Source organism: Palaemon carinicauda, chromosome 37, assembly GCF_036898095.1.
Source record: "Palaemon carinicauda isolate YSFRI2023 chromosome 37, ASM3689809v2, whole genome shotgun sequence".
Classification (NCBI taxonomy): Eukaryota; Metazoa; Arthropoda; class Malacostraca; order Decapoda; family Palaemonidae; genus Palaemon; species Palaemon carinicauda.
In genome coordinates, this window is record NC_090761.1 from 42,101,116 (window position 1) to 42,123,330 (window position 22,215).

The 22,215-nt window shown below is 43.8% G+C and overlaps 1 protein-coding gene and 1 long non-coding RNA gene across 2 annotated transcripts in view; one reads left to right on the forward strand and one right to left on the reverse strand.

The window, feature by feature from the left end:
• The window catches only part of LOC137629813 (uncharacterized), a 28,668-nt gene extending 26,567 nt beyond the window's left edge, over nt 1-2,101 (forward strand). Inside the window, exon 3 of the mRNA XM_068361461.1 lies at nt 1,970-2,101. Within this exon, the coding sequence (XP_068217562.1) occupies nt 1,970-2,101 (132 nt within the window). The remainder of the gene's footprint in view (nt 1-1,969) is intronic.
• The window catches only part of LOC137629595 (uncharacterized), a 152,823-nt gene extending 135,309 nt beyond the window's left edge, over nt 1-17,514 (reverse strand). The window contains exon 1 of the long non-coding RNA XR_011041546.1: nt 17,407-17,514. This is a non-coding gene — a long non-coding RNA (uncharacterized lncRNA). The remainder of the gene's footprint in view (nt 1-17,406) is intronic.
• Nucleotides 17,515-22,215: the final 4,701 nt, after the last annotated feature.

The following is a 22,215-nucleotide window of genomic DNA, read 5'->3' on the forward strand; positions in this document are numbered from 1 at the left end:
GTGAATATTACTCAATATAAAATTTGTCATTTTGGACTTGAGAGGAGTAAATGTCCCCAGACGAAAATATGCACACCTTTTAGAATTCAAAGGGCACCCTAAACACAAGAAACGGCTTGACATACAAAACTTTGTGATTATTATAAGGCAAACCTTGGACTTTACTATTTTTTCTGGCAATCTGTTTACCTTATTTTGGCTTTCACAAAATTTTCAGATAATAATGAGTTTTCATCTCCCTGGGAGAGAGGATCTGGTATTTTCCTACATTTTTCTCAGCTCTAGCTACAAAAATCTCTAATTAAAAATACCAGAACACTTAATTTCCCCTCTGATATTAGGAAATAAAACAATAAATAGCAGACAAATTGTTCTTTGGTATTCTCTGCCATACTCTTTTCCAAATTGTCTAAGCTTTCATTGCCTTTCAAGAAATCATCTGAGATGAACAAATTCTACAACTAGTGGCATTTGTATTTATGGACCCAATAAGTCAATTGTGTAAGAAATTTTGATGAATGGTGATGTCAAAAATATCAAAACAACAACTTTGGCAAGAAAGACTCTTAGTTGTGTGTCTCAGCCAGGAGAAATCTATCCCCTTAAACTATGACTAAGCTAATAAAACATTTATTTAAATATTATTATTTATCTACTGAAACTAAATAAAAGGCATACTGTGTGATGTGTACAAATTTTACTAGCACATCAATGCAAAAAAAGTCTATGGCACCTTGCTTGAGATCTTGTCTTAAATTTTCATTTATACCAAAAATCTCAATCCTTCTCAAACTTATTCTCATTGTTTACCCCTTACAAACACTTTTATTACTATGTCAACAAGTTTCTATATCACACTGTAAGGTGACAAACTGTGACTATTGTTATAAATGAAATATAAATTATGTAAATTATACCAGCATATAGCCTAAGAGGTTAAAATTGTTCATGGGCATTAGTGACAAGGGACAGGTCAATGTGCTCGATACTCAATGTTCAGGAGTTTGACTCTATAAACATGTGATCAGCACCCAAGACACACTCCATCCAATATGGTTGCTGATGACTCATCCTGTACACCTACAGCTCCTACCCAAACACTCCAATCGTAGATCACAAGGACATTATAGTTGGGGACGGTAGTTAAAGCTAACAAGATAGGAGCGGGGATTGAACTCTTTATCTACAGATTAAGTCAGAGACATGTCCCCTTGGCTACCGAACCTCTTCCTTTTTTACAGCCTGCAAGGAATAAATTTTGTAGTGTAGATCATTATATATGATGCTCTTAACCTATTGCTGACGCAATAATTTCTTTCTTTCCCTGATGAGTAAGGAGAGCCTTAAATGCTGTACATCTACAAATTGTTCCCTTTATAATAGAAACTTTCCAAAGTGATGTATATCCAAGACTAACTCTAGAATAATTACAGCTGGTAGGTGTAAAAGGGTTTCAAAACTTTACCCCATTTTTCACAATCTTTCTGCCTAGCATTATTTTTTAAAACCTTAAATACTTCATTTTTTTCTGCACAAGTTGAAATCTTGCGTACTGATCTGAGGTGCCGGCCTATATTCCTAAATACATCAATTGATAATGACTAGCAAGAACCTCTTGAGCAATGGGTAAGAAATTTTTTAGGGGATTGAGACTCATAGAAAGAAAGGATACAACTACAAGGCTCAAGAGGACACATAAATGGAAAGTCCTTGGAGGAAACAAAGGTGAAACTAAAATATGAAGGACTGAATTAGAATGAGGACATGACTCAAGTTAAAAAATTAATTAAACTCTACAAGAGAAAGAGGTGGTGGTAAAGTCTTTGTCAGTATTAAATGCCACTGATGAGTAAAGATTCTAAAAAGATTTTCAGAGTAGCTTTGATTTTCTTAATAAAAACAACCATAACATTTCTATAGGAAAACATATCAATGAACTCTTATATGATCATTTTCTTAATCATTTCAGGTTGGAAAAGATGAAGAAACGGACCAGCTCATGGCTATCAGTATCAATCACCTTCAAGGACCATTCTTCATTTTGGCCTTTTCAATCATCTTTTCCATTTTCACTTTTTGTTTTGAAAAGATTTTCCTCTGACTAATATTCTATAGGATATGTTTTTTTTTTCGAGAGATGAACAAATTACAAATTTATACAAATGTGCGTGAATAAAAGCTAATATTCATAACAAGATTCTTTATCCAAAGGTTGAATCTACAGCATACAACGTGGCTCGTACAATTCCTTGCCAGTGGTCCTAGTCTTTCCAATCCTGTATCACATTCTATATTTTGAATATCGTCTGTTCCCTGAATCTCCTCCAGCTTAACTTTTCAAATTCAAAAGCTCTGTCTTACATCAAACTTTCAGCCCCTCAGTTAAAAAAAAAACTAAAACTTTGGCCAGTCTATTAAATCATAAAAGCCCGACTCTAAAACCTGGTTAAATCACTCGGTAAATATAAAATTAGAATCAGTAAAAAAATAATACTGTACAATATAGTGATATAGGTAGTACAGTTGGCCCTCCTTATCCACAGGGATCACAAACAACTTGAAAAATAGTCTATGGTAGGTATTAAGTCCAAAAGTCCCAGAGATAAAGTCCCAGAGATAAGGAACTCTGCAGCTAATAAGAGACCCTAAACTCTACCGTTGTTAGAGAGTATTCTTTGCTAATATGTGCAATGCCTACCTATAAAATTACATGTATTATTTATCTTATATACTGTATACCCTACTGTCAGTAATGTACTGTAGTTAATCATGTCCCCCCTCTCTCTGTGTAAAAGTGCATTCTATACTGTAACCGCACAGGTACCTATAGTATCCATATACTGTACAGTAGAGATGTGCCGATACCATTTTGAAGGCCGATACCGATACCCAATTTCTTTCTAAGACCGATAACGATACCAATAATAGCCGATACTCCAATACTTCAGAAATTCTTTTTAATGATTGCAATAACTTTATACAATGTACAATGCAGGGTGTAAAGCATATTTAGGCCTATTCAGTAAACAATACAGGCCAAGCACTTTCTGGTATCTATTTGACATAAAAGTGTTTTAAAGATTATTTTTTGTTTGAATCATAAACTATGGCTATGTCCATGGCAATGACACAATCTGATCATAAAGCTAATGCCTCCCTCTATATAATTTTTTTATTACTGAATATCATATTAGTTCAACCAGATCACTGAACTAGAACAAAATAGCTTTTCATAAATAGAGCACAGTAATGAATTAAATTTGCAATTGAAACTTAGTCTTAGGGTGAGAAGCTAAAATGGTAGCTTTGACTGAAAATAATGTTATATTCTACACATCACTACTTGTATTTTAGTTAACTTCTAGGTACAGTTGTCGGCATGAATTTCAGTACACACCAAGAATGCAGTGTGGTAGAAATATAACAAATTTGGAAATAATTTATATTTTACCTCACACACAAACCTGGAGCTATTTATAGGGTATTACTTTCGGAAACGCTGAAAACCAGCCAAGACAATTTTAGTGAGGGATTATTACCCAAACCACTAGTTCGCGGGAGGGGGTTGGGGTAGACTGGCTACCCCGCTCACTCACACCTGTTGGTTGAGTAACCACTTTTGCTTTCTGGCAGGACTTCTAGGGGGACAGGGTGGCGGCCCAATTTGTATAAATAGCTCAAGGTTTTTATGTTAAGAAAAATACAAATTATTTCCAAATTTGTTATTTGTTCCGACACAGATACAAACCTTCGCTATTTATAGGGCGACTTACTCTTAGGAGTAAGGAAGTTCTACCAACTGGCCTTGGTCATGACCCGGGGTTCCCTCTAATTGATCTTTGATCTAATTAGTAGGAACCCTACCCTCGCTAAAATCAAAGTAGTTACAAGGTAACTCCATGATAGCGGCCTGCAGAAGCTTGTGAGAGACTCGTGGCTTGTCTTTACGTGGGAACTCAAAGATAAGCATGAGTTCTAAGACATATTCAATACCCTCCCTCACGAGGTATTGGTGACATAACGAAGTATTTATTCATACTCAGGATGCACAAAGGAAATGAATCTTACCTGCAGAGGGGTGAGGTCAGCTATGTTTCGGTCTTGCGGAGCTGTTTCCCCGGGGGGGGGGAGGTGAAAGAAAGAAGGGATCCAGACATTCTTTTCATTCACCCCAGACTAACCCGGGTAACCTCAGCCCTCAACCTTCTGCTACTTGTCCATCAAGGAGCCTGAGGCATTAGATCACTTGTTGTGCGGTCACCACAGGACCAATGGAAAAGGTTTCCATGCTCCTGTGGGTTATGTCTTTCAGGTAGTGGGCTGTGAAGGTCGTCTGACGCTTCCACATGCCTGCTTGCAATACCTGTGCCACAGAAAAATTCTTTTTGAACGCCAGAGACGTTGCAATGTCTCTGATGTCATGAACTCTGGGTCGGTTGGACAGAGGAGGGTCTGGATATAGAGCGTATTTGATTACTTTCCTTATCCAGGAGGAAAGAGTATTCCTCGCGACCCTCCTCTTGACCTTTCCTGTGCTGACAAAAAGTGCTTGTACACGGGGGCGAGCTTTTGATGTTCTTTTTAAGTAACACCTCAGACTCCTTACTGGACATAGTAACAATTGGTCTGGATCTTCAGTTACAGAACGAAGACACTCTATCCGAAATGGGCCGAACCTGGAGTCCAGCACACCTGGATTTTGAGTCTTGGCTACAAACTCAGGGACGTAGTTGAGGATTACTTCCCCCCCATCTCCTAGAGTATTAGACATCAGCAGATAGACCATGAAGTTCACTGACTCTCTTGGCCGAAGCCAGAGCGAGCAGGAACACCGTCTTCCACAGGTGGTGGCGATCGGAGACCTGGCGCAGTGATTCATAGGGGAAGCCCTTCAGAGACCTGAGGACCCGAAGCGTTCCAAGGGGGAGGTCTTAGCTCTGCCAGGGGACAAGTAAGCTCGTAACTACGTATGAGCAAAGAAAGTTCCGAGGAGCAATTATCGACTCCTTTCAGTCAAAAGGCGAGACTCAAGGCTGAGCGGTAGCCTTTGACTGCCGAGACTGAGAAAAGCATTTCTTCCCGTAGGTATACAAGAAACTCCGCTATAGTTGGAACAGAGGCATCGAGGGGAGAGATACCCATTCCACGACACCAACCACAGAAAACTGACCACTTTGCCTGGTAGACTGCCTCTGTGGATCTCCTGAGGTATCCAGCCATTCTTTTCGCAACAGCCTCTCTGTGTGAGGAGGTACTGGATAGTCTCCAGGCATGAAGTCGAAACGAAGCTACGGCTTTGTGGAAGATGTTGGCATGTGGTTGTTTGGGGAGGTCGTGCTGTGGAGGGAGCTCCCTCGGGATTTCCGTGAGGAGATGCAGAAGGTCCGGGAACCATTCTGCGTGATGCCATATAGGAGCTATGAGGGTCATTTGCAAGTTGTTGCTTGCTCGTACCTGGTTGAGGACTTTTCTCATCAGACAGAACGGGGAAAACGCGCAAGCGTCCATGTTTATCCACCATTGTTGGAAAGCATCTTGTCAAAGAGCTTGGGGATCCAGGACTGGGGAGCAGTACAACGGGAGCCTGAAATTCAGGGCCGTTGCGAACAGATCCACAGTCGGGGAACCCCGCAAAGTCAGGACTTTGTTGGCTATCAGAGGATTCAAAGACCACTCAGTGACAACTATCTGAGTCGCTCTGCTCAGCTTGTCTGCTAGCACATTCCCCTTGCCCGGAATGAAGCGAGCTGATAGTCACTGAGTTGTCCTCTGCCCATCTGAGTATCTCTACTGCAAGATGGCACAGCTGCTGCGAAAAGGTACCGCCCTGTTTGCTTAGATAAGCTACTACCGTGGTGTTGTCGCTCATCAACACCACGGAGTGCCCCGCCAGGACCTGGTGGAACTTTTTGAGGGTCAGAAAAGCTGCCCTCATCTCTAAGAGATTTATGTGCTGGTACCTTTCTAATTCGGACCATTGGCCAGAGATGTGATGGTGCAGCACGGGAGCCCCCACCCTTCTTTTGATACATCCGAAAAAGCATCAATTCCGGGGAGAGACGAGAAAATCGACCCCTTTGCAGAGGTTCGGCTCCGCCAGCCACTACCTGAGGTCCGACTGTTCCTCTAGTCCTATGCGGATTAGGTGATTGTGGGAATCTGAGTGTTGGTTCCACTGGGATTTTAGTCGCCCCTAAGGGATCTCATCCTGAGGCGACTGTTGGGGACCAGTTGGGTCAGGGAAGAGAGGTGACCGAGAAGGCGAAGCCAATACTGCACCTGGTGCTCTTCCCGACTGAGAAAGACCTGTACTATCTCCCTCAGTCTCTGGATCCTTTCATCTGATGGAAACGCTTTGTGCCTTAGGGTGTCTAATCGCATGCTTAGGTATACTAGTTCTTGAGAGGGGAGCAGGTGAGACTTCTCGAGGTTTACCACGATCCCCAGATCCTGGTAAAACCTAAAAAGCTCGTCTCGGCGGCGGAGAAGGGCCGCCTCCGAGTCTGCCAGAATCAGCCAGTCGTCCAAGTATCTTATGAGACGGATGCCGACTCTGTGAGCCCAAGATGATACTAGGGCGAATACTCTCGTGAATACCTGTGGTGCTGTGGAAAGACTGAAACACAGTACCCTGAACTGGTAATGATTCCGATTGAACATGAATCTCAGATACTTCCTGGAAGATGGGTGAATTTGGATCTGGAAGTATGCGTCCTTTAGATCTAGAGTGCACATGAAGTCCTGAGGTCTTATCACTTGTCTAACTGTGTTGGCCGTCTCCATCCTGAAAGGTGTCTGTTCGACAAACTTGTTCAGGGCCAAGAGGTCGATGACTGGTCTCCAGTCTCCAGACGCCTTTTTCACAAGAAAGACTTGACTGTAAAAGCCTGGGGACCCGTCGAGGACCTCCTGGAGAGCGTCCTTCTCCAACATGGACTGGACTTCTGCCCTGAGGGCAAACTCCCATGCGGATCCCTTAGCACAGGAGTTCAATGGAATCAGCATTCGAGTCAGTGGAGGGAGAGAGAGCGTGAACGGGATACGATACCCTAAACGAATCACCTCGACCGTCCAGGGTTCGACCCCATGGTGAAGCCACTTCTGCCAACGGCTTTGCAGGCATCCCCCCACAGGTGGGTAAATGGGAGTATCGCCTGTCCTATTGGGACCGGCCTCGGCCGGATCCCTTCTTACCCTTTCCTCTACGAAAGGACTTTTTGCTGTGAAAGGCCTGCTTCTCACCCTTTTTACCCTGCTGTTTTGGGTCTCTAGCCCTTTTCGGTTGTGGGTTTTGCTGAGCTTTCCGCTGTGGCTGAGAGGGATAAGGTCTAGCTATTAAGACCTTTTGGATGAGGGTGTCCTGGCTTGACTTCCTCCACCTCTCTGCCACCCGCTCGACATCCTCGGGATGGAACAAAGAATTGCCCTCGAAAGGAGCATTTCTCAGTCTCACTACTTCGGCCTGAGGGAGATGTCTATGGAACTTGCCTATGACGGCATCTCTCCTCTTCAGGATAGTGTTGACCCAAAGGTTCACTACCTGATGGGAGAGGAACTCATGACCCGAGTGCCAGACAATAGGAAAGTCTCCAAAGACTTCCTGGAAGACTCCTGAGATAGGTCCTTAGTCCGCATCAGTTGTCCTGAGGATCCTAACCAGAAGTCCAGCCACGAAGTAGCCAGCATGGTGTACTTCACCACCTTCTGGTTCAGGATTTCAGAGGCCGAAAAGGAGACTGGAAGTCCCGTAAGTTTCTCGAAGGGTGTGGCCTACGAGAGTGCCTCTATAGAGTGGTCGAGAGGCAGCATTGGAAGAGATTACCCGAGGATCTCGTAGTACCTCCTGTGAAACACATACGGAGGAGGTAGGAGCTTGGAGGACGAGCTGGAGCGGAGAGAGGGGTTGGACCCAATTGCTTGGGACACTGCCTTCTGTTTGGCACTCTTCAACCCCTTTGACAAGGGCAAAGCTGTACTGGTCTTCTGAGGTTTCTGAGTGCCGTAGAAATAGTCAAGGACCTTTTCTTTTCTATCTAGAGGGGCGGCCAATGGATCTGGTAGTCCATTGATGGAACGGATGCAGGCTAGGACCTGCCAGAAGGCATGTTCCGACTCCTTCCTCTCATCCTCCGTAAGCTTAGGGCTAGCCGCTGCTGGCAGAGCGTCGTCCTCGAGATCGCTCTGCCCTTCCACGTCTGAGCTCTCATCCATAGGAGCCCGGAGTGGGTCAAAGTCGTCAACTGGATAGACTGGGGATAGGGAGACTGCCGAGGAGGTCCTTGCTTCTGGCTGCCTGGGAGGCAGTGAGGAAGGAAGCCTGGCCGAGGATTTGGGGATGGTGAACAAATCCTTCGGTTCCCTCCCACGAGGCCGGAGGTCTTCTGTCCCCAAGGGCCTAGAGGGCTCCGTCGGCTTACGGGTGGAATGTACGTCCATTGCCATATCAGGTGAGTCCTGTCCAGTCACTGGTCGTTCCTCCTTAGGCACTATCTCGACCGGTGAGGGATAGAAGGAGTCTCTATAGGAAGTAACCCTATCCTCCTTGGGGGGCGAAAGACGAATCCCTTTCCTTTTCCCCTTTGGTCTGGCCTGTGGCGTCTTGAACCACAGGGGGTACCCTGAGGTTCATTCCTAATCTCCTCCAGAGGTCTTTTGCAAGGGGATGACCGTCTCCCCTTGCCAGAAGGACCCGCATGTGCGGAATCTTCTGAACTCCTCCTAGGATCAGAGGGAGGAGAGGACCCTGGGAAGAGGGGAGGCGATAAAGGGATCCTAGATAAGTCACCTAAGGACTGGGAGCGGGGAACGACTCCTTTCATGGCTTGGCGCATTACACTGAATAAGGCGCTAAGTCACGGGGGGTCACAGGCTCCTGAGGAACTAAGGGGGAGGTCCTTAGGAAGGCACTGCTCCCTGGGTTTAGGAACCTAGGCAAATTTTCTAACTCTTTTGTCTGAGGGAGGCTAGCCTTCAACCAAGATTGGCACAGGCCTACCCTAGGGGATAGAATCTGGGCTCGGTCACGAAGGCGACTGTTGTCTCTGTTGAGGCCTAAGAGGCTTGAGAGACTGATTGTGAGCGCCAAGATGGTTGCGCGCTCAAGCGCCAAACTGTTGGTAGGCGGAAGGGTGCTCGTGCGCGCACCTTTTTCGCGCTCGTGGCACGCAGTAGGTTGTTTGCGCGCATGACGTGTAGTAGGTTGTTTGCGCGCATGGCGCGCAGTAGGTTGTTCACACGCATGGTGCGCAACAGGTTGTTTTAGCGCATGGCAAGCAACAGAATGTTCGCGCACATGGCGCACCATAGGATGAACCCGCGCGCCATGTTCGCCATTTTGTTTGCGAGCGACAAGTTGGTCGCACGCGCCAAATTGGCCGTGCGCGCCGAATTGGCTGTGCGCACCACATTAGCCGTGCGTGCCGAATTGGCCGTGCACGCCGAATCGGTCGTGCGCGCCGAATCGGTCGTGCGCGCCGAATCGGTCGTGCGCGCCGATCCGGTCGTGCACGCCGATCCGGTCGTGCACGCCAATTTGGCCGTGTTCACCAACTTGGTCGTACACGCGAGAGCTCTCAGATTGGTGAGAGAACTCACTGCTACGCTCACCCAAAGTTTCACGATAGCTTGTGTTGTGTGAGCGCGAACGATCAACACAACGAAAGTTTGAAAACTCTGTCATAAAAAGAATGACTATGGTCACGAGAACCCGAAAGTTCAGCGTGAACTGTGTTGCGCGAACCTGAAGGATCAACGCAAAGAGAAACCAAAGTTTCTCTGTCAAGAGACCCCGGAGGGTCAACATGACTAAGGGTACGAGGGACCAAAAGCCCAATGTAGCCTGGGTTGCGAGACCCCGAAGAGTCAGCGCAATGAGAAACCGAAGTTTCCCAATCACGAAACACCGAAGTGTTAGCGTGACTAAAGTTACGAGAGCCCAAGGGTTCAGCATAACTCAGGTTACGAGACCCCGAAGGGTTAACATAACGAGGAACCGAGGTTCCTCTGTCACGAGACCACGAAGGGTCAGCGTGACTGACGGTACGAGAACCCGGAGGTTCAACGTTACCATCGTTACGAGCGTAACAGAAACCCAAAGGTTTCAAGTCACAAGAGCTCGAAGGTTCAGCGTGACGGAGACCCGAAGGACTCCTGCTGTCATGGGAACCCGCAGGATCAACATGACGAGAGCCCGAAGGCTCACGATCACGCCAACCCAAAGGGTGATCGTAACGAGAACCCAAAGGGTGATCGTAATGAGAACCCAAAGGGTGATTGTAACGAGAACCCAAAGGGTGATCGTAACGAGACCCCAAAGGGTCAACGTAAGGAGAACCAGCAGGTTCAAAAAGACGTCTCCTCACAGCTAGAGGAGGAGAAAGTCCAGGGTGGAGAGGGATTACCCACCGCTCCACTCTACGAACCTCCGGAGAGGAACGTTCGTCAGACTCCGCCCGAGGGGGAGACTGGTGAAGGTCTACAGATAATTCCTCCGCAAGGGAGAATTCACCTGAAGGAGAACTACACTTATAGCAAGATTCTCTTTCCGCCCCTGGAGAACCAAAAAGCGTAAGGAGATTGCCGATGTGAAGAGGCAATCTTCTCTCCAACGAGGGATATGTTCCCCCAAAGGGTAAGCTTTCCTTGGAGAGAGCCTTGCCACCGACCCTGGTGGATTAGCTAACTCCTCGGCGTCGGAACCAGACTCTCGGACTGACCGACAAGCAACAGCGCCTGCACCCACAAGAAGAGAATCGACCTCCGCAGAGGAAGGAGATGACCGCCTTCTCTCTGCTCCCCTTTGGAGGAGTTCGAGGAGAACTTCCTTCGAAGGGGGACCATCGATGCCCAGTGATGGCCACAAAGACACAAGGTCTGGACAGGAACAGGCGCTCCCTGGGGAAAGAGAAGGAGCCGACTCACTAGGGGAGCCGCCACCTTCGCCTATCCCACAGGGTTGACCTGAAGTCACAAGCCCTGCGCTACTGCTCGGACGTGCCCCGAAAGGGCCTGGTTGAGAATTAGCTTCATGCAGAGATTTGGGCATAGAGGAAGCAGAAGGCCGCGATTTCTTTGATTTCGAGGAAGACCCCCGAAAGCGAAGATTCGCGTTTAGACTTCTTCTTCTTCTTCTTACGCACAAACCTCTCCCACTGGGAGGCAGGCCACTCCCTACACTCAGAACAGGTGTTGTCCAGTGAACACTGACTTCCCCGACAGGCCAGGCATAAAGAGTATGGGTCCGTCTTCACGAACGACATGAAGGTACCGCAGCGGCGGTCCTCAATAACTGGACATATCCGCATAGCGGGACAATAACCAAACACACACCGATACACACAAAAGAAAAAGGAATAGTAATAAAGTCAAGGCAGCTTGTTCAACGGGAAAGAGAGACGGTACGTCCGTACTCTACCGAGCCAAAAGCAAAAGTGGTTACTCAACCGACAGGTGTGAGTGAGCGGGGTAGCCAGTCTACCCCAACCCCCTCCCACTAACTAGCGGATGGGGTAATTATCCCTCACTAAAAGAGTCTTGGCTGGTTTTCAGCGTTGCCGAAAGTAATACCCTATAAATAGCGAAGGTTTGTATCTGTGTCGGAACAATTAGAATGTAAACCGAAATTCATATAAGGATTGTGCACGGAATCACAAGCACCGTAATATTAAACTGTTATGAAACTAGAACTGGTGCAATACTCTCAAATCATCAGGATGAAAGTTTCTAGACCTGATATAGAATTATACTACTACAACAAAATTGCTGATATAACACAGGTGTGTGTGAGAGTGCGATAGACTGTACTACCCCCTACCCCACAGCCCCACCCCCATGCTAACTAACGATGGGCAGTTATACCTCGCTAAAAGTCGTATGTCTAGTTTTCAGCTTGGTCGAAAAGTATCATTCCCTATAAAGAGAGAAATAGTGTTGGCACAAAACTGTGTTGTTATCCTATTACTAGTGGAAGTTAACAAATGTCTTCTGATTTTCTTATTACTAGTAAAATTATGAAAAAATAAAACTTTGTATCACTGTCTATGCTTTTCTTTGGTTTAACCAAAATCTCCTCAGGGATACAGTATGCAAGCTTTTCTATTTTTAATGAGAAAAGAAGTTACATGACAAATTCATAGATTATTGGTATTTTTCCTAACTATACAAACCTTAGCTATTTAATAGGGGTATTACTTTCAGCGTAGCTGAAATGACGAGCCATTAAATTTTAACGAGGGTTAACTACCCAAACCACTAGTTAGCAGGGGTAGGGGAGGGTAACTTGCTACCCCCACCCCCCCTCACACACCTGTGATTGAGCTCACTTTGCTTGGAGGTAGGACTTCAAGGGGGATAGGGCTGGCGGGTAAGTTTGCTTAATTAGCTAAGGTTTGTATAGTTAGGAAAAATACAAATTATCTACGAATTTGCCATTTGTTCCATAACTGGAATACAAACCATGCTGTTTAATAGGGGTGACTCACCCATTAGGTAGGGTGGACGTCCCAACCAATCTGGCTTTAGCTTTACCGGGGGGCTCCTTATCTGAGTATAGTATATCAGTACACCTCGCTGAAACCTTGCTACGCAAGGTCCACGGCCTACGCAAGCTGTGTGTTGAGGTATATAGAAGTGTGACTGTCCAGGTAAAGTTATTGAGAGTTCTTTAGAAGGAAAAACTGTGCAAATAGGACTTTCTCAATACCACCTCGTAAGGGTATGGGGACGCAACAGTATGTCTTAATACTAGGTACACAAGGGAGCATGGTTTACCGGCAGTGGTTTGAGGTCAGCTGTGCAGAGAACCCAGGGTGCTGCTTTCCCTAAGAGAGGGGAGAATGAGGAAAAGTGTAAGGGCCAGTCAAACCTTTTCATTCACACAGAATAAAACCGGGTAACAATGCCCTCAACCTTTTGCTACTTGTACAATAAGGAGTTTGAGGTTTTAAAACAGCTGTTGTGCAGCCACCACAGGACCGATAGAGAACGCATCATGTCTCCTGTGGGTCACGTCTTGCACGTAGTGGGATGTGAACGTGGTCTGACGATTCCACACCTTAGCTTGAAGAACCTGCGTCACTGAGAAGTTTCTCTTGAATGCCAGGGACATAGCAACGCCCCTGATATCATGAGCTCTGGGGCGACGTGAAGGTGGATTCAATGCATGGTCTATGACCTTGCGAATCCATGCTGAGATGGAGTTCATGGTGACCCTCCTCTTGGTTCTTCCTGTGCTGACCAATGGTGCAGGCACACAGGGACGGGCTGCGGCTGTTCTCTTAAGATACAGCCTCAAACTCCTCACAGGGCAAAGTAAGAGATTGATTGGTTGATTGATTTGAAGTTTTCTGGCATCCTGACATCGAAGGTCATTGACACCAATATTGTTTATAATAAAGATTAAAAGAATATTCAATTAAAACCAGAGAAGTAAATATGTTATAAAAGTTAAATAGAATTCGGAAGACCTGCTTCTGAAATAAATTTAAAAATGCCACTAAAAGTAAATATGTTATAAAAGTTAAATAGCATTAAGAAGACCTGCTTCTGATATCAATTTGAAAATACCACTAGCATTGTACAACACATCATGTCCAAGGATCTTGGCCAGGATGAACCAGCCATCCAGACCTCGAGCCTCAAACAGATATCTATTTCTTAAGTTATTATAATTGGGGCATTCGATCAACAAATGCCTCACTGTTAAAGGTACCAAACAGTCGTCGCAATACGGTTAATGTTAGCCCTTCAGAAGAAACTCAAATGTCAACCATGTGTGACCAATGCGAAGACGACAAAAAGAGGTCTGACACTTTCGGGGCATTGTGTAATATCTCCACGGAGATATGATATTTGTTACCTCTCTCATCTTATTACCATCTAGACCATCCAAGGGCTGCTGCCTGCTATTAGAAAACAATTTCCTGATGTTAGGTAGGAAATCATTAAAGGGAATATGTATTTAATGTGTCTACCCATGTTCAAAAAATTTGGTGCAATTATAAGGGCTATAGGAGGAATTTAACTTTTCCCATATTTTCAGTGGAACTTACGCAGCCCCCGGCCACATGGGTGAAAAATCCAAAAAAATTTAATGTATTAATTTATGCTCTGAATTGATTCAGGGAGTCACTTTTGGAGGTATTTAATGTGTCTGACCATGTTTACAAAATTTGGTGTAATTATAAGGGCTATTGGAGGAATCTGACTTTTCCCATATTTCAAGTGGAAAATCCGCAAATTCTGTTTGGTTTACGATGTTAACATGTCAGTTCCAAGTCGTTTAGTGAGGAAACCGGGCTATTTTCTTTTTATAACCCCTTCCCCCACTCTTCAACATATCTTGCTAACTATTGCTTTCCCAGAATTTAAATAACTACCGAATTACTGTGCAAGAAGGTGAGAACTGCAGGATTACATTATATTGGAGTAAATGGAGAGCGTGGTGTTGTAAACTACTACCAACTTTAATAATAAAAAGATTGGGCTATATATAGAGAAACTCCTGTTTTCTTCAGCAATGACCTTTCTTTCCACCACAAATGAATAGATAAGACGATATACTGTAATATATCCGACGATAATAGGGCCACTCAGTGGGAGCCAGGGATTTTAGGTGGGGAAAATTTACTGGCAAATCGATAAATAATAGTAAAACTTACCTTTTCTTCTCTATACATTATTCTCTGAGATGCATAATAAGTCCAAGAAAAATTGAAGGAAATATGGGGATCCTTTTTTTCTATAAGTTTACCACCTAATCAGCAAACCCCACGTAATCCCCTTCCCAAGTCCCAAAAACGTGATTATTTAACATTATTGAGATTTGTAAAAGGGTACAGAACCTAACAAACCCACCTAACCTAACATAGCAGTTCCCAGATCATAAACCCCTAGCCAGGGGGGGGGGGGGAAGCCCACACTTTTCCTTACGAATTAAATTATGTCCTAAAGCATATTCAACCGCTAGTTCAATATCACTACTAGAAAAATAATGATAAAATTCTACAAAACCAACATTGCACTGCACACACTCCGTAGGAATTGTATTTTTGTTAAAACTAATGCCAGAAGGGCCAGCCACTGCCTTTACCATGGCTACAACAAAACGAAATACCAGTTTTCCTTAATTATTCAAAGTATTCAGTCAAAAACGGATACCAGTGGACAACTTTATTACTCTGCTGAAATCCTAGTAAAACTTGGTTTTCAACCGAAATTGTTTGAAATTGGATTATTATTATAGAAACACACGGGACAAACTTTACTAATAAAAAATTAGGCTATATATAGGAAAACTCAAGTTTTCTTCAAAATTCACCTTTCTTTCCCTTGCAAAGGAATAGATAAGAAGAAATACCATTTACTTGTGAATCAATAAATAATGGTAAAACTCACCTTTTCTTCTCTATACATTATTCTTTGAGATGCATAATAACTCCAAGAAAATTTGCGCAAAATATGGGGATCCTTGGTAAAACTTCAGAAGTATACCGCACTCGATATAGTTTGTATATGAGAGATTGAACAAGATGGAATCAAATGAGGTCGCTAAGTTTTTACCTCAAATTTTTCCTAGGTCGGGAAAGACATATCCTCTATGGCAATGTTTACAGTACTTTTAATAACCCCTTTATCTTACTTTCTTACGCAAACACAAGCAGTTCCAATTACAGTATATTGGCTAAGAGCTGTGACATTATGATGTAATGGTTTCATAACCAATTACAGTAATTTATAGAAAAACATGGGAAAAATAAACTTGTATTACAGTAAATGGTGTAGTTTCAACAAATTTGACCATTATTTCTCCATAAATAAGCCGTTCTACTGATATTGAACAGGACCCCTTCTTGAAGGACACAGGTGGGAACGTGGGATTTTAGGTGTGCGAAAACAAGACAAAATGTGATTATAAAATGCTTGTGAGATCTGAAAAAGGGTACAGAACCTGATAAACCCACCAAACCTGACCTAGTAGTTCCCAGGTCACAACCCCAAGCCAGGCTTGTCCCTGAACCCCCTTCCCAGATCACAAAACTTTATTATTTAACACTTTTGAGATTTGTAAAAGAGTACAGAACCTAGCAAACCTATTTAACATAACCTAGTAGTTCCCAGGTCACAACCCATAGCCAGGGGGAACAAGACCTGGTTCCTACTCGGTGTCCCTCATTACCGTAGGACATGATCTCCATATTTTATGCAATTTTTCATGGTTTTATTGTGCGTCCCAGAGAACAATGTATAGAGAAGAAAAGGTCTAGTTTTACCATTTTTTATTGATTTGACGGTATATTTTCCCCACCTAAAACCCGAAGTTCCCACTGGGTGTCCTCATTACCGTAGGATATATTAGAATGAATCTTATTAATTACTCATTTGCAAGGGAAATAAAGATCATTTTCGTAGAAAACAGGAGTTTTTCTATATATATATATATATATATATATATATATATATATATATATATACCGCAATTGTTTTATTAGTAAAGCTTGTTCCGTGTTTTACTATAATAATACTAGTTAGGTTAGGTGTGATTGTTAGGTTCTGTACCCATTTACAAATCTCAAAAGCCAAATAATCACGTTTTGTCCCGTTTTTGCACACCCGAAAACCCCAGGTTCCCATCTATGTCCTTCTAGAATGGGTGGTCCATATGCAGTGGAAATAAAGATCAAATCCGTTGAAAGCACACCATTTACTGAAGTAAAAGATTTTTTTTTTTAAATGTTGAAGTGTTTTTCTATAATTTTACCAATAATATAGCGTAAATCAAGATATAATATTGTACTTCAACCAAAAAAAAGATTGTATGGTAGTAAATAATTACCGCAATTATTACAAATGACGATAAATGTCCAGAAGGCCCCACCCATTTTCAATTATTAATGACGAAAAACGACAAAAAACCACCAGATTAGTGTTGCACATCGCATAGAAACATGAGGAAATGAATAAAAAAGGAACTAAGACTTATTCTTACACACAAAATGTAAGCAAAAACCTACTACTACAATTATGGGGGATCCCAGTGGGAAGCGGGGTTTTTGGGTGGGGGGGGGAGAAAAGTGATTTTTGGGGCACTACCGAACCTAATACAACCACCTAACCTAATCTAGGGCCATGTACCCCTTCCTAGGCCTAGCGTTGCGACACCCCCTTAAGGCCACAGTGATTTTCGCGGCACTACCAAACCTAATAGTACAACCACCTAACCTAACCTACAGTAGGGCCCTGTACCCCTACCTAGGCCTAGCAGGGGGGGGGAAGGCTCAGCCCCCCTGCGACCCCCCTTAATGCCACTAACTAACACATCCATCACACCAAATCCAAAGTGATGATACTGCTGTATACATCGTTATACTACCACCATAATTATATACTCTATAAATTAATGAAGCTTACCTTAAACTGTTGGTTGATAAAGATGTGCTGCTGCTTTGAGGAAAACGTGAAGCCTTTGCGAAGGTTCCCTGACATGCAACTTAAAGTAGGAACTTGGAAGTGGCCAGCAATAACAAGACTTAGAAAAATTCTGGGAGCAAGACAAGAGTAGCGTGAGTTTATAGTCGATATTTAGACTATTATTGAATATCACTAAATTATCTCACTCGTATACCACTATTGACATACATTCCTACACATTCTAGTAAAAATACATTGAATATCACTGATATCTTCATGCGGCCCTCTCCTAGACATTAACCCAAATGACATCAAGTAGAATGACCGACATATTAAATCATATTCCCGCATAAAGAACATGAACTATGATAATGGCTGAACTGAGTTCATTTGGGTTGTAATTTTTTTGGCCTAAACTCTTGCATTAGTAAATTAATTTGTAAAATGGTTGAATTAGCTTACAAATCATTACCTTTGGTCAATGCATTGAAATTTTCCATAATACATTAGTGAGAATAGAAAAAGTCAGCGACTTCGTAAAACACCACTTAACGATAGTCACGCGTCACGGATAAGCGAACATTAATAGCATGAGTTCAATATTCAATAAAGAAATTGAAGTGTGTGACCCAGTGTTGCCAGATAGGTTAGTCTAGAAATCCCCAAAGCAACCCAAAAATCTCCATTTCCACAAATATATTTTCTTCTGATCATGTAGGCTTTGCTAATATAGAAATTATTCACTATACTTCATATAAGTGCAAGCAAACTAATCGCAACAATTTAAAGGTTCACTGAATTTTGTTTCTTCTTCATAGAAATTTGTACAGAATATCCCCACCAGACACTCATAATTCCCAAAATCTAGGGATAAACTCCCAAGTATGGCAACACTGGCTTTGACCTGTCAATGTCAGTCTCAAATTCAGTGTCTCAAACAAAAGAAGTCAGCGGGGCGTAAAAATTTAATTTACCAATATCTAGGTTGTTTTTTTCGATCAAGATGCGTAATTATGATTATTAATCACGTTGCATGAGCACCTTTACCTACACGCAAACATGTTTGAAGTGACATGTAAATGTTCAGATATGTTTCAATATTTGTAACATCATATGAGAGATTCGGCATTGAGCAGTGGTTGAGAACGATTGTAAAATCTATAGCATCAATATTTGGTCAAATCTAAATAACTCGCAGTGTAGACCGATTCTCATTCAATGTTTAATTTTACATTTTTCACGCGAACAAGTAAAGTATAATTCTTTTAGGAAATTACTACATTCTATTATGGTAAATATAAAACGTGTCATAATACCACAACTAACTAGAAATTAATCAATGTTTCTTTCAATCTCATGTCTGTCAAATGTTTTTTTTTTCCTTTCTTTTTTCATGATGATGACGATATGTGAGGTACAAAATGTTTGTGAAAATGATTTTTTGTTTTACATTATTATGATTATCATTACTTGCGAAGCTATAACCATAGTTGGAAAACAGGATGCTATAAGCCCATGTGCCCCAACAGGGAAAATAGCCCAGTGAGGAAAGGAAACGAGGAAAATTGAAGTACTTTAAGTTCAGTAACATTAAACTAAATATTTCTATATAAAATATAAAAATACATTAACAAAACCAACAAGAAGATAAATTAGATAGAATAGTGTGCCCAAGTGTACCCTCAGGCAAGAAAACTCAACTCAAGACAGTGGAAGACCATGGTACAGAGGCTTTGGCATTACCCAAGACTAGAGAACAATGGTTTGATTTTGGAGTGTCCTTTTCCAAGAAGAGCTGCTTACCATAACTAAAGAGTCTCTTCAACCCTTGTCAAGAGGAACGTTGCCTCGGAACAGTTACAGTGCAGTAGTTAACCCTTTGGATGAAGAAGAATTGTTTGGTAATCTCAGTTATTAGGTGTACGAGGGCAGTGGAGAATCTGTAAAAAAGTATAGGCCAGGCTATTCGGTATATGTATAGGCAAAGAGAGAAAGATCCAATGTAGTACTGTTTGGCCAGTCAAATGACCCCCATAACTCTCTAGCTATAGTATCTCAACGGGTGGCTGGTGCCCTGGCCAACCTACTAATGTACCTATATATAATTTCATCAATCTCACTCTTTTTATCATATAGGGGAGATTATTCTGTGAAGATCGAACCATCTTTTTAAAGACCAGTAGTTATTAAGTGATATTGTGAGAGCATATTTATTATCTTTACCAGCACTATATTACACCGACCTCACCATTCTTTTCTAAAAAGTAGTTTTCATTCACTTTACTTATTTTGGGTTACAATCTTGTGTCGCCCTTGATGCGCCTATTTTTTTTTTTCTTTTTTTTCACGAAAATGTGGTTTGTTGCTCCCATGATCATCTGGTTTCCTGCACTGTAATACTTCTCTTTATTCATCTTCTATTACAGGGAAGCTCTAACAAACTCTGCCAAAAAGTAATTTCTCCAGCTGTGGGCCATCATTGGGACCTCGATATGAGGGTTTCATACTTTTTTTTTCACAGTAGAGGTGCTAATTTTAATGACAAGTCTTTGGCGAACTGGTTACTACCGACAGTTATGGAATCTGGCTTAAAATCTATAGTTTGATCATATAATATTTAAGCCACCTAAAAATGTGCGTTTCCATTAGCTTATCGTTCTTACCATTTTATCAATACAAATTACCCCTCTACACCCAAATCTGTGTTTTACAAAATTGTTAAGACAAAAAAATAACGCGAAAATCATAAGATAGAAGGTAATTTTTAATTTGAATTTTACATGGAAAAATGAAACTACATCACAAGTGCACTTCTTCTTAAATGAGGGCTTCAAGTACCTTACTATTAAGTGTTTGTATAGCATTGCACCCTTTCAACGTATTTCTAAGATTACATGAATTTTGTAAATTTTGAGTCACTAGAAATAGCAGAACATAACACTCTAGGTCTACTTAGAATCACCTGGAATGCACTGAAGCGTGTGACTGGTTGCGCAAGGGTGGGTGCATTGGCGCGTGCGTGAGAGTACTACATGGAAACTATTGGCGCGCGCGTGCAGACGACCATCGGCGCGCACGGAAGGCTGCATGCGCGCACTAACGATTATTGGAGCGTGCATGTGCGTACGGCCGTCGGCGCGCGTGCGTGGTAGACTGCTGGTGAGCTCATGCGCCCGCAAGACTGTTGGCGCACGTGCAGGAGACCATCGGCGCGCACAGTCACAATATTGTTGGTGCGCGAGTGGGAGACCCTAGGCGCCCGCGCGCGCGGAACTGTTACCACGCGCTCGTGCAAGACTATTGGCGCGTGCGCGCAAGAGTATTGGCGCTTGGAAAATCATCAGTGCGCGCGCGGGAGACCACCTTCGCCTGCGCGCGCTAGCGCCAATGCTCTTGCGCGGATAATCATCGGCACGCGCGCGGGAGACCATCGGCGCCCGCGCGCGGAAGATCGTCGGCATGCGTGAGCAGAAGACTGTTGGCGCGTGCGCGCAAGAGCGTTGGCGCTCGCAGGAGGCCATAGGCACCCGCGCGCGCAAGACTATTGGCAAGTGTGCAGAAAATCATCGGGGCGCGCGCAGGAGACCATCGCCGCCCACACGCGGAAGATCGTCGGCGCACGCGCAAAGACTATTGGCGCGCGCGCGGGAGACCATCGGCACCCGCGCGCGGAAGATCGTCGGCGCTCGCGCGCATAAGACTGTCAGAGAGCGCGCGCGCAGAACTCGCACGCGAAGGTAGCGCTAGTAGGTTGGCAGGTCAGCTGGTAGGATGACCAGTGGCAAGACGATCAGGAACTGGGATATGCCCTTTAAAAAAGGGCGAGCATCCACTGATGGGGACCGTAAGCAGGTCTGCGTTAGAGTCCAGGACTGAAGTCCAAAGGACTTCGTTGCAGCGCAAGGTTGCACTGGTAGATCGGTAGGTCAGTTGGCAGGACGATCAGGAACTGGGATGTGCCCTTAGGAAGGGCGAGCATCCACCGATGAGGTCCTGGTAGGTTTGCTGCGCTGGTAGGTCTGCTTCATTCTCCGAAGAGGTGTCTCTATGAGTGGCCTCTCCCACGAACGAGAGAGGTGAATACTTCATAGAAGAGACTTGAAGACACCCGTGATGATGCCCATGAGGGCCGGTGGATCAGCAAGCTGACCTTTAACAGTAGCGATCTTCCGAAGAGAAGTCTTTATGAGTGGCCTCTCTCGCGAACGAGAGAGGTGAACACTTTGTAGAAGAGACTAGAAGACACCCATGATGATGCCCCTTGAGAACTGGTGGATCAGCAAGCTGACCTTAACAGTAGCGATCCTCCGAAGAGGAGTCTCTATGAGTGGCCTCTCTCGCGAACGAGAGAGGTGAACACTTCGTAGAAGAGACTTGCCAAGACCGTGCTCCGCCCCTGAAGGAAGAGAAACTCAGCAACGGGGGAAAGAAGTCTGGGCAAGGCAGCAACAAGAGTCGGAGACGATGAATTTATTAAGATGTGGGAAGTTCTCCCTCTGAAGGGAGAAACAACCTCACACCTGGGGAGGAAACTTCCCTCAGAAGGGAAGTTGTCCAACCCCTGGAGGTGAACCTCCTTTATCGTTCTAAGATGATCTGAAGTGCTGGTCATGTTGTCACGGGAATACTTCTAAGAGAAGGGATGACGCCCATGATGATGTCCTCTGAGGGACGGCAGTGACAGCAGATTTCCCACGCATGAACAGAACAGCTCTGCTTCGTTGGCACTCTTAGTCGAACGAAGAAAAACTGCATAGTTAACTGGGAAAAATAAAATCAAATAATTATTTAACAGAACTTCCCTAGGGA